General features: G+C 59.9%; 1 protein-coding gene across 2 annotated transcripts; it reads right to left on the minus strand.

Annotated features, from left to right (window-relative positions):
• Nucleotides 1-345: 345 nt before the first annotated feature.
• TOMM40 (translocase of outer mitochondrial membrane 40) lies at nucleotides 346-11,281 on the minus strand. Of its 2 annotated transcripts, XM_034638142.1 has the most exons (10): nucleotides 11,142-11,281; nucleotides 10,766-11,045; nucleotides 9,937-10,004; nucleotides 9,379-9,471; nucleotides 8,422-8,523; nucleotides 8,236-8,341; nucleotides 2,492-2,614; nucleotides 2,314-2,390; nucleotides 2,090-2,192; nucleotides 346-1,008 (listed from the first exon to the last, which is right to left on the minus strand). In XM_034638142.1, exons 2-10 carry the CDS (start codon nucleotides 11,037-11,039, stop codon nucleotides 869-871), a joined length of 1,086 nt encoding a protein of 361 aa, XP_034494033.1. In that variant the 5' UTR covers nucleotides 11,040-11,045; nucleotides 11,142-11,281; the 3' UTR covers nucleotides 346-868. The 2 variants fall into 2 exon arrangements, with proteins under 2 accessions (XP_034494033.1, XP_019660427.2); XM_019804868.2 differs by lacking the exon at nucleotides 11,142-11,281 and having other exon boundaries at nucleotides 10,766-11,135.
• Between the last annotated feature and the right edge of the window lie 991 nt (nucleotides 11,282-12,272).

Genomic DNA, 12,272 nt, shown 5'->3' on the forward strand with positions numbered 1-12,272 from the left:
GTCCCCTGCCCCTTTCATAACCTGAAATGCCCAGCCTGTGCCCCAATCGCTGCACGGACACGCTGTCACCCCTGTGGCCGCAACCTCTCCGGCCTGGCCAGGCCAAGCTGGGGTGAGTGATCACAAGACCCAGCCCTGCCGGTGAGGGCGGGCCTGTGATGTCCCAGCAGGTCATACAAGTCACAGGGAGGATGTGTGATCCCAGGCCAGTCTGGACTCCCGGGCAGTTTGTCAGTCCTCCCGGTCCCGCCCTGCAGCGCCCCCTGCTGGCCAACCGCGAGGTCAGTCCGGGTAGACCCAGCAAAAGGGGCTCCAGACACACAAAGCAAAACAGACGCCGCCTGGTTCACTTTTTTTCCACGTATATTTTTTGTTGGTTTTTTTTTTTTTCTGTAAAATGTCCCGGTTCTTCCATAACTTATAAACATGATTTATACTGAGGGATGGCTGGGAAAGTGGGCGGGGGCAGATTGACCGGGGACGGGGAATCTCCTCTTCTTGCTGCCCCCTCAGGGCCGGGCCCAGGGCCCTTTGGGGGGACTGGGACGCCCCAACACCTCCCTGAGGTTGTCTGGCCGCCTCTGCCCCTGGTGCTCAGAATCGGCGTGCCCCTCGATTCCGGAATCCCCTCCGGGACTCCGGGCCCACTGGGCACCCTGCCCCTAGCGCTCCGAATCCTGAAGCGCCCATGGTTCCAGAACCCCCCTCAGCTGCTGGGGTGATGGGTCCCCTCCTTTCCACTGCCCCCCTGACCCCCGAGGGGGGAGGGAAGGGAGGGGGAGGAGGGCTCAGGTCTCCCCTCCGTGGCAGGGGGAGGGGGAGGTGGGATCTGAAGGAGGAAGGGTGGAAGGCGGGGGCCAGGAGGAGCTCAGCCGATGGTGAGGCCAAAGCCACACTGGAACTTGTTCTTCCGGTGATTCAGGAAGGCCCCGAGGGCCAATGTCAGGGGCAGGGGCGGGAGCTTCTTCTCCAGCGTGGCGCCCACGATCCAGTTGCTGTCCACGGAACCTGTGGGGAGACAGCTGTGTTGAGAGCCAGCTCCCGGCCCCGTCCCCATGGAGTCACACTCCAGGTCACCTCAGACATCCACCAGCCAGACTGCTGGCTTCTAGGCCTCTGACCATACTGTTCCTACCACCTGGAAACCTCTTCCCGAACCCCAAGTTCTCCAGCCCCAGGAGGCAACTGGCTTGTCTGTCCCCCCCAACCCACTTGATGACCCCTCCCCTCCAGAGCCCTCTGCCACACCCTGGGCTCCCCCATCCCAAATGGGGCTATGTCAGGTCAGGTCTTCACGCTCGGGGATGGGTGGGTCACACCCCCAACTGTGAGCCTCGGGAGGGCAGGGCCTGGCCGCCACTTTGTTCCCCAGCACAAAGGCTGGGGACACAGCAGGTGCTCAGTATCTGAACACACACTGACACCTTCCGTAGGGGTCGTGCGCCAGACACGTGCAGGCACGCGGGGCCGACCCCACCCCGTGGAAAGGGCTGGTCGCTCATCTCACGGGAGCCGAGGAGCAGCAGAGCTGGAACCCCACCCAGCCTCTGGGACCCGGCTGACTGCAGAGGAGGGATGGAGAGGCAGGCGCGGAAGGTCGGCTTCAGAAGCAAGTAAGTCCCTGGGCCCCATGGCCGCCCACAGGAGCCCTGCCCGCGGATGATGGAGGCGGCTTCCCGGGGCGGTCTTCACACATGCCAACCTGAGAAGCACTGAAGTCCGAGAAGAAAGGCTCAAGACTTAACGTGAGGCCCAGAGCCGGCCCGGGAAGAGGCTCTGGACCGGGCTGTGGCGGTGGCCCTGAGGGAGCCTGTCTCCACAGCGGTCAGAGAAGCAGGGTGGCCCGGATGCACTCCAGGCTGCCTCCCGCTTGTGGGGAAAAAAAGAGGAGGAGCAAGTGTGTGACAGGAGAGGGTCAGTGGCCCGGTGAGGAGTGGGCCTGGTGGGTGCCAAGTGTCCCCATGGAGTTTGCAGGCCCCCACAAGTGCCAGCAAGCCACCCTCCACCATGTCCTTCGGCCTACACACCCACTCGGGGCCGAGTCACCTTACGCCCACCTGTTTCCAAGCAGGGAAACCGAGGCCTGTACCTTTGAAGAGGAGGTTGGCCTTGGGCAGGTCCAGCTGGTACCCGAAGGAGACGCTGGTGTCCTGCATCCTCGTGCTGGCCTCGAACTCCACGCCCACCTGCAGCTGGAGGGCCCCAGGCGACGCGCAAGGGTCAGCTTCCCAGGCCCGACTCCCTGGCATGCTGGTGCCTGGCCGCCCTCGCCCGCAAAGCACGCCCTCGCAGTGGGTCCCTGGCTCGGCTCACCTGGTCGCTGGCTTTGTGGTAGTAGGTGGCATGCATGCCCGCCTGGCCCAACGTTACCGTCGCCAACCAGTTGTTCACTGTAAGAGAGTGGGGGGGGGGCGCAGATTACCAAGGGGGCGTGGGGCATGTGGAAGGCAGGGCCCTGGACCCCGGCCCCACCCCCTGCCCCCAGGCTCACATGTGTACTTCCCAGCTAGAGACATGACAGTGCCTTCCTCCCCTGGCCGCCGGTGGTAGACGAGCTCCCCGCCCAGAGCCAGACACGGCGTGATACTCTGGAGGTAGTGGGCCACGAGGATTCCTGCGGGTGAGATGGGGGGGGTCACCTTGGCTCGGTGGTCAGTTTCTGCACGGCCAGACTCCTGCTCCAGGCAGCCTTCCAGGTGTGCCCCTGCTAGAGGCTCAGGGACTACCCCTTGGTAGCTGGGCATTCATTTGTCACCATTTAGAGTCCATGGAGGCTAAGGGAGTGATTCACTGACCTGCAGTCACAAGACTGTATTGGGGCAGAATCTGAGCCTCTCCGCCTCTCCTTGAGAAGCCTGGATTCTGAGCCCCCTGCCCCTGGGACAGGCAGGAGGGCAGGGCTGTTAATGAGCAGGCCTCAGGGGCCAGACAGCCTGGGTTCGAATTCCAGCCCCACCACTCGCCCATGCAGTAACGGCGGGCCACTGGGGCCCCTTCTCTGTGAACAGGACTACTTCTTGAGGTGGCATGAAAGTCTCCAGGAGCAAATGAGGTGCAGTGCAGCGTCCAGCGCTCAGTGATCGTGAGGACTGGCCACGCTGAGGCCTACAGCTGCTCCCCCTGCCCCTTGGCAGTGGGGCCTGTCCCGAAGCCCCCGGGACTGGCTAACAAGAAGTGACTGTCCGCCGCTGGGCTAGACTCCTGGAGCCCAGGACCGACGCATTCGTGCCTGTCCTTGGAGCCTAGCAGACGGGATCTACAGAACCGGGAGGAAGAAAGTCGGAGACGCAGAGGGAGTGACGGTGAGGGAGAAAACAGGACACCTGCGTGGAGAAGTGGAAACAGAATCAGAGAGGAAGGGAGAGAGGGACAGAAGATTCCCAGGGGAGACCGAGACAACGCAGTCAGGCTGAGGTCACGAGCCAGCGAGGAAGAGGACGGAGGAAAGGGGAAGGCAGAGCAGGGCACAGGGACACAGGGAGAGCTGAAAGCAGAGGCGTGAGGGGTCGGGGGAGAGCCACGATGGGACGGAGCAGGAGTGAGCGCACAGGTCAGGGGCCTCTCCATTCCAGATGGGGGCTGCCACTGGGGCCAGGGAGGCTGAGGGCTCGGCGTCGCGGCTCTGGTACTGTTTTCTGGGCAGGGGTAGGCTGAGCTGGCCCCTCTGAGCTTCAGTGAGCCTCGGGGTGCATTCCTTTCCCGCTAGAGCAGAAGACTTGGGTCACCCCTCCTGCCAGCAGTGAAGCCCTGCCAGCACAGCCCGGGCACGACTTGTCCCCTCACTCAACGCGGGGGGAAATGGGGCCCCTGAGGGAAGAGTAACTCTGTGCTCACAGAGACTGGGACTTCAACTCAAAAGCCTCCGGCCTCTCAGCTCTGGCACCTACTGGGACGTGGGGTCGGGGGACCCCCGAACATCCCTCCAATCTTCTGGCCTTTCTTGCCCTGTCCCAGCAATTTCACCTGCAGCAGGGAGGGATCTTGTTCACACACACACCTAACCCCATTCTCCTCCTGCTCAGAACTTGCCATGGTTCCCCAGTGCCCCAGAGACCCAGCTGCAGGGTCCTGCGTGGCGGGGCCCCAGCTTCAAAATCGGGCCCTTCCTGTTTCCGTGACCCAGCCATGTCGCTCTAGACAGTATGAACATGAGAAGCTCCCTCTTCCCTGGGCGCGCACTGTCCCTCCTGCCCGATGCGCCCTCCCCCTGCTTAGTCTGGACAGCTATGTATTCGCACCTAAGTGTTTCCTGGATTGGGCTACTTCTCTCCAGCACGCCCCCCGATTACAGCCATTGTCACCATGGGACCATGCAGTCGCCCGGCCCCGGCCTCCCCGCTTTCACCTTCCCCCTGCCCTGCAGTCGGCGGGGATACACAGGCCACTGGGAGTCTGAGAATTGGGGTCAGAATGTGCTCTCCACTGCCTCTCCCTCTCCTGCTCCCCATGGAACCTGGCTTGTTTCCATAGCTTGCCCCATTCTCCCTGCTCCCCAAGCACGTTCCCTGGGCCTCTTCCCCTGGGGGCTGCCCTGCTTGCAGTTCCTCACAGATCTCACCCCTCCTGCACCTGTTATCTCCTGAACTCGGCCGGCCGGTCCCTCCAGCTTGCGTCCACAACCCGCCCCTGCCCCGAGGCCTGTAGGCTCACTGAGGCAGGGTCCCGGGTTCTCTGCAGCACGTGGAGTGGCCCGGAAGAACCCCGTGTGAAGGAAAGAGAGTGAGTGAGGTCTGTGAGCAGGGAGGCGGCCTTGGGCGACCGTCACACCTCCAGACCCACCTCCCAAACCGGCTGGGCAGGGAGCGGGAGACAGAGCCGGGGCAGTGGGGAGGTTTGGGCCGACTCCCCCTGGCCTTTCCCCTGCTTGCCTGGGACCCACACCAGGAGTCCCTGGGGAGGTCAGCCGGGGCAGATGCTCAGGTAAGGGCACACCCGAAGGGAGCGCAGTTCTTGGCCCCAGCCAGGCAGGCCGTCTTTCTGCTCTCCGCACCCTGTGCTCCATGGGCCTTAGCAGGAGTGCCCCCCTCCCGGCTCTTGACCCAACACCACCATCTTAGAGAAGTGGTCCCTGTCGCTTTAGGCGAGATGGGTGTGGAGGGGGGGCGGAGTGCGACAGTAGTTATAAGCTTTCACTAAGCAACCTGAGCTTTTCCCGCGTAGAATTTTTCACAACAGTATCGAAGTCACCATGTTGATTGTTTAAAAGCACATGTCCCAGGACGCCTGGGTGGCTCAGTCAGTGAAGCATCTGCCTTCGGCTCAGGTCATGATCCCGGGGTCCTGGGAGCCCGCTCAGCAGGGAGTCTGCTTCTCCCTCTCTCCTTAATTCTCTTCTCAAATAAATACATAAGTAAACTTTAAGGTGAAATAAAATAAAATGTCCCCCCCGCCACGGGGCTGTCTCAGTCACTGCTGTGTCCTGGCACCACCCTGCCGAAGGCTGGGCACATGCTAGGTTCTCAGGAGGAGGCCGAGGCCACAGGGAGGGCCCCGAGAAGGAATACAGGGCCTCAAGCTGGGCCACGATTCACATTCTAGCTTCTCGGTTTCCTTGTTCTGTGAGCCCAGGTGCCTGATTCCACCCCTGGGCCTCCTCTTCCTCAGCGGAAGAAGTGACACCCCCTGCCCGCTGCAGACCGACATAGAGCTCCAACCCAAGAGAGAACCCCAATCGTGCACCTGGCCTCACACTGAGGGCTGAAGACGGACTCTCCCACTCCAGATCCTTCACCCGGGTTTTTTTTTTTTTTTTGCCATTTTTGTGCCCTTGTGACAGATCACGTTACCGGTGTCATCAGAGGCAACGAAAAGAACCAGGCGACGAAGAGTGTCCCCAGTAGCCTTGGGCTCCAGGGAAGGGGGACCAGGAGGCCAGCGGTGAGAAGCACAGGACGATGCCCCTGAGTGCGTGCAGGGGGTGTGCCTGGGGCCACAGAGAAGTCTGTGGATTCTGGAGTCTGCCCCGCTGTGCGTCCTTGGGAAGCGCTTCCCCTCTCTGGTTCTCAGCAAGAGGAGGATAATGGCAGCACCTACCTCACGGGGCTGTTGAGAGAATCCAACAAGCCGTTCTCCTCACTGCTCTATTCCCAGTGCCTAGAATGGCTGAAGGAGAGGACGCGCATCACACGCCTAGGGCCTGACCAAGAGCATGAGGCACCACACGGGACGTGCCACTACCACCACTGGCTCCCTTGTCCGGGATTTTCTCAGCGCCTACTCTGTTCCTGGCATGGTTCCAGGTGCTTGGCGCGCAGCGGCAAGTGAGACAAGCAAGCTCCTGCCCCGGGAGGGCTGCCACCCTCGTGTGGGAGGCAGGTGATCAGGCGGGAGATCCCAGGGGGAAGCACTGCAAAGCCCGGGGGGGAGAGGGAGGCCATGCAGCGCTAACCGCGCGTGGCTTTCCTCATGGAAGAAGGTCTTTCTGGGTGGGTGAGCTGTGCCCTGGAACTACTCATTTAGCCACATCAAGACCAGAGACAAGAGCTCCAAGCAGTAGGGACAGCATGTGAAAAGGTCATGGGGTAGAAAAAATGCAGCAGTTCCAGAGAGTCTCAGAAAAGCTCATGTGGCCCAACTGCAGGGAGGACATGAGCAGAGGGGGGCGATGACGTCAGGTCGGCAGGGGCCACAACATGTTTCTTCCTGAGGTTCCTCATGTTTCCGTGGGACCCGTGGATGCAGCCTCGCCTAGGAGGCCCCTCAAGCCCAGCTTCCTCCAGCCCCTGGGTTTGGTGAGATGGCCCTCCCCTCTCTCCTCACCCGTTCCAGCTGCTCCCCTCCTCCCTGCCGGGGCAGCCCGTTCTCTTCCTGGGGGAGCTCAGAGGCCGCACGTCCTCTGAAGAGGCTCCCTAGCCCCCAGCAGGCAGAACCGAGGGCTCTCCCTGGGATTCAGGCTTCCTGCCTTCGCAAAGCCACTTGATGCCCAAGAGCGGGCTCTCCAAGACTGAGCAAGTGGCAGCAGGACAGACACAGATGCGGGAACGCGCACTCCCATCCTTCCAGTTGTTCAAGCCCAAACCTACGGGCTCCCCTTTCAGTGTACATCAGGCCTGACCACTCCACACCCCTCCAGTGCCCCCAAGGTGAGGCCTCTCATTGCCGGCTCTCCGCCGGGCAGCACGACGGGTACCATCAGAAGCTAAATCAGCCCCTGTCCCCCTCACGCTCGCAACCCTCGGTGTGGCCCTCGCCTCAGAGTGAAGGCTGAAGCCCCACAAAGTCTCAGCTGACTTGGGCCCTTGACCCCTGTGACTTCCAGCTCTCCTTCTTTCCCCACCCGTTAGAGCCACTCCCCTCCTGGCATTCCAGTAAAATGTCCTGCCTCAGGGCCTTTGTGCTCGCTGTTGCCACGGGCTGGAGAGTTCTTTCCCCACACAACCACTTGGCACCTGCCCTCCAGTCCTTTTTAAATCTTTAATCAGGTATCACCTACGTAAGGAGGCTTTCTCTGAGGATCCCACCCACCCCTCCCAAAGCTCTAATCTTTCCCAGCTCCCGTCACCTGACATCTTTTTTTTTCATGTGCTTGTGTCCAGGGCCTCTGGAATGGAAGCTCCCAGAGGACAAACTGAGTTCTCCTTGGTTTGCTACACCTTATCCTTGGTGCCTAGAATGTACATGGTAACACGCCCAGGCAACACTCATGCTGAATGTAAAAGAATCAAAGAGAAACGCCCAGAAACAAAAAAAGAAAAGAAAAAAAAAAAGGGGAACCAAGAAGAGACTAGGCGTAAAGGCACAAGTCAGGCGGTCTCTGTCTACACCAACCCAAACAGGAACTTTCCTTGTCAGCTTCTGTCTCAGACTACCTGCGCGAGCTGCAGGTGGACCCACCCACCCTGGGATCTCTGCCCCCAAACCACCGGGGCCCCATGAGTAACAGAAGCAGCCCACACTCCCCTGGGACCCGTTACGGGCCCCACGCCTCTTTAAGTTTTTCATACAGAAGAATGTGAATGAGCTCTTCAACAGCCCCGTGAGGAAGCACCGTTACAAACGAGGAAACTGAGGCCCACAGGGGTGAGGGAACTCGCCTATAGCTGCAGTGAAGCCAGTGGCAGAGCTGGGGTTGGAACCTACTTGCCTGCGCCCCATGCTACGTTGCCAGGTATTTCAAAATCACTCCTGCCCCTGACTGTTTCTAGATGGTGCAAAGGAAGGTCTGGAGAAGAGAATGGATTTGCCAGGAAAGCTGTGACTGAGACTGGACTGCCCTCCAAGCCCCGGGCCTCTTACCTGAGCCCACCAGGACATCTGGGTTCCCCAGGGTGACGGCTGCTGTGAAGTCAGAACCCCGGTACTCCCCGTCCACCTGCCAGTTCACGAACTTCGACTGCTGGGTCTGTAGTGGGGAGGGACAGTGTAGAAAGCAGCCGGGTGGTCAGGGTGGCTCGGGGAGCAGCTGACTTGGCTCTCACTCACCTGGATGGCCATCTTGGACCGGAGGCCAGGGCCCAGCTGGTGAATGACCTGAGCATTGAGGCTGCCGCTGTTGTCCATGTCACCCACCAGCACGGGGAATGCCTGTGGCGCAGAGGGCAAGGTCAGAGATCAGAGGTCTAGCATTATAGAAATACACGTGTGGTGAGCCTAGGTGAAAAGCCTAGCATCAGAAAACCTTGGATTGAGGTCCCCTCCTCTAGGAAGCCCTCCCTGACCACCTAGGCGGAGTTAGGTGCCTCTCTGAGCTCCACCCTCCCACCCCCTGCATTTCAGTCCTGCCTACCCTGGACTGTCACTCTCTGGGAACAGGTCTGTCCCCTTTCTCTGCTTGACTGTGAACGCCAGGGCCATTTCAGTCACTGCTCTGTCTCCAACACTGCCCAGCATAGGGCTGGGCACAGAATGGAGTACAATGAAGGTTTCCTGAATAAATGAACTTACTGAATGGCAAGAGCTGGTATAAGGAGGGCCCTAATTCAGTCCCTCAGCTCCACCTGTGTTCTGCCCAGCCTCCTTCCAGGCCTCTAGTTTCACCCCCATTCCCTTAACTCAGCCTCTGCATGGCAGTCGGAGGGACTGTCCTAGGGCGTAAATCTGACCACGTCTTTCCCCGTCCGAATCTTTCCGTGGCTCTCCACTGCCCCCTAGAGAAAGTCCAAACGCCCTGTTTGGCATTCAAAGCCCTGCACTATCTACAGTTCGGCCCTGCCTACCCTGGGTCATCACCATCTGGTGACCCCGGTTCTGACCCAGCACCGGGCTGGGCAGAGAGCAGGGCTTCGGGATGAAGGAGTGACCATGTTCCAAAGCACCTTGGAGAGACAGTCCCCACCTCCCAACACCCTCAGCTCCCTCAGCAGCTCAGCCCTCCTACTAACAGAGCCTTCTCTGCCTGGTGCTTGGCTACATATGGGTTAAAGACAAAAGGAACCTCACCTCTGTGGGACTCAGCTGCTTTGTTCCCACGTACGTGACCCCGAAGTGGTAGTTGGACTCCCCAATTGTGCTGAGGGCTACTGTGTGGTTCACCTGGGAGAGGAAGGAAGGCTGTGGGGATGAGTCTGTGGGCCACCCTCCAGTAAACTCAGCTGAACCTGCCCCCAGCAAAGCTCCCTTCCAGCCTGGGATGGGGATACTTGGCAACCTGGCTTGTGCACCAGGGAGGAAAAGACAGGCACCTCTGGGTAGGGCAGGGGATGAAGACTGGTTCAGCCTGACTAGATTAGACACTCAGAGAAAAGATAAGCTGGAGACGAGGCTACATACCCGGTACCTCACTCCTGCCTGGATGTTAAGGGTGGAGGGGCATCCCTGGGTTCTGGGTCCTTAAACACTTCCCTGGACCCAATGAGCAGTCAGACTGGCATTGTGTCTCGGAGTCTTTTCAGGTGTCAAGGAGCCTAGCTCTTTGAGGGGAGTGAGGGGGTTGTATGCGTAGGTGCAGGGAGATGGCTGGGATGACCTCTGGAGAGTACGGGCACCAGGAAGGCTCACCTGGAAATGGTTACTCAACCCTTTGTTGACTGTGAGCTTGACACCTTCCATCTGAACGGGAAATAGCTCTGAAGAAGAGAAACGCTGTCACTCTCCACACACGTGCACACACCCCTACGCAAACACACCAACTCTCATCCCTTCCTTCCCTACCATCCCAGTTCTCCCTCTTCCAAGGACCCACAAGCACAACCTCAAAGCACCCCATCCAATAAAAAGACAGTCTAACCTAATACACGGGGCCAGGATCAGGGCCTTTCTTTGCCTGCATCCAAATCCCAGTGCCACCGCTTACTACCCATGTGACACAACGTGAGTCACTTTAACTCTCTATATCAAACTTGTCACCTGTAAGACGTCATCTGTAAGCTCACCACGTGGAGACATTGCAAGGACTTAATGAATTAACACATACTGAATGCCAGAGCAGTGCTCAGTAAGTCACCACCACTTTTGCTATAATAACTGTTCCAAGCCAAGATCCAGAAGCCTTGGGTTCCACCTCCACTGGACCCTTGCTGACACTGTGACCTTGGGCCTCAGTTTCCTTCCCGATGACAGAAGAAGGCTGGCTTGGCTGATTCCCAGGGCTCCTGGAGGCCCCTAAGGCTTTTCTCAACCGCTCTGGCATTCCATCCTGAGGTTCCACCATTGGATCCAATCGTTCTATGCCCCAAGTCCAACGTTCCACCATTCGATCCTAACGTCAACTCTTAACGCTCTGTTAAATGTTTCCAATGGTCCGTGCCAATTCCCAAGGTCCTCTGAGTACTCCCCCTCCCCCCGAGATCCGGGGCCTCACACCCCCGCCGGGTCCGTCGCCCCTCACCCTTGCACTTCCGGTGGCACTCCTCGAACGTGCCGGGGTTGGGCAGGCAGCCGCAGGCCCCATCGTCCGCGGTCCCTGCGGCGCTGCCTGCCGCAGCACCGGGGGTCCGTTCCGAACCTCGACCAGCGCCAGCTCCAGCGCCCAGACCGCCCCCGAGCGGCGGCAGCGTGAAGCCGGGAGGAGAGGGCGGAGGCGGCGGCAGTCCCACGAGGGCGGGCGCGGGAGGCGGCGGCGGCCCTGCGGGCGGCGAGCTAGCGGCCAAGACGTTCCCCATGGTCGCCTGCAAGGGGAAAGGTCAGAGGGCGAAGGTCAGGGCCCGCGCACTCCGGGTCCAGTCCCAGCCAAACCCCGCTCTGCTCCGGGCCCCGGTTCTCACTGGCGGCAGCGCCTGCACCCGGCCTGGGCTCCGCTCCCACCCCGTGCGCCACGCGCAACCGAACCCGCTGCCGCCGCCGCCGCCACCACCGTCGCCCCGCCCCTCCTAGCCCATTGGCTCGGCATGCCCCGGGATCCGCCCACTAGCTTCAAGGCCTGGCCTTGCAATTGGAATCATGGCTGGGAGTCCCACCCACCTCTTTGGGACGTTCTTTTCTATTGGTTCCCACTCACAGGCAGGTCAAGGCACACCTCCCCGCCTTTCCCATTGGCCTGCGGCGACCGCATCTATTGGCTCGCAACGCCGCGGGTTCCGGTGTTCGCCCACCATTGGTCTGCGCTGCGCACTTTGAAACGCCCACTGACTCGTCGCCTCCGCCCCTCTCCAGAGGGCACCACCCCCTTTCGACTCCGCCCCTCGGGAAAATTGCCACTGTAATTGGTCAGCGTTGGCCCTTGAAACTTTCTGATTGACTCTGGCGGGTACAGGAGGCCGATCCTGGTGACGTAATCGGTCTGGTACGTTCATTGGCTAATATGCTAGGGTCGAGGGACACGGGTAAAGGTGGGTTGCGCGGCAGAGGCTGCTAAGCAGCAAGGTCAGGCCTCTCGTCCCACCAGGCACCGCGGCAGAGGGGCAACCCCCTAGTCCAGACCCGGGGACCGAAAACCGGAAGTGCTGGCCCTTCCCACAGTGCCTCGGGAGAATTCTAACCGGTTATATGAACCCTGTCCTGCTGCTTCTTACCCACAATGCCCCTTAGCTATTTAACGCGACAGTTGCCGTAGACCCACCCCTTTTGTTACTCATCATGCCTTCTGCTCCCCGCCCCCCCCCTTGCGTCACTGCGGCTTCTCTCTTTGGCCCATTCATTCCTGTCCCATTACCCAGCATGCCTCTGCCCCATTCATTTCAGCTTCATTTCCCGAACTACCCTTAGCCCATTTCTGCCTGTTCACTTCCATCATCTTTCTAACGCTTCTTTAATTAGCCATCATGTTTCGGGTCCATTACCCATGATGCCTGCCGGCCCTGTTTCTTTATTATCCCTCTGCCTTTGGCTCATTCATTCGGTTCTATTACCCATAATGCCCTGAGCTGCTATTACATGATTCGTAATTTTGCCTTTGG

Source organism: Ailuropoda melanoleuca, chromosome 12, assembly GCF_002007445.2.
Source record: "Ailuropoda melanoleuca isolate Jingjing chromosome 12, ASM200744v2, whole genome shotgun sequence".
In the NCBI taxonomy this organism is placed as follows: domain Eukaryota; kingdom Metazoa; phylum Chordata; class Mammalia; order Carnivora; family Ursidae; genus Ailuropoda; species Ailuropoda melanoleuca.

Bases quoted from the DNA above. Each gene is read 5' to 3' on its own strand.
- TOMM40 (XM_034638142.1), bottom strand. From the start codon at position 11,039: ATGGGGAACGTCTTGGCCGCTAGCTCGCCGCCCGCAGGGCCGCCGCCG. The intron at 9,472-9,936 runs GTGAGCCTTCCT...TTCCTCTCCCAG, and splicing joins GGTTGAGTAACCATTTCCAG to GTGAACCACACAGTAGCCCT. The intron at 8,524-9,378 runs GTGAGGTTCCTT...TCTGCGCCACAG, and splicing joins AGCAGCTGAGTCCCACAGAG to GCATTCCCCGTGCTGGTGGG.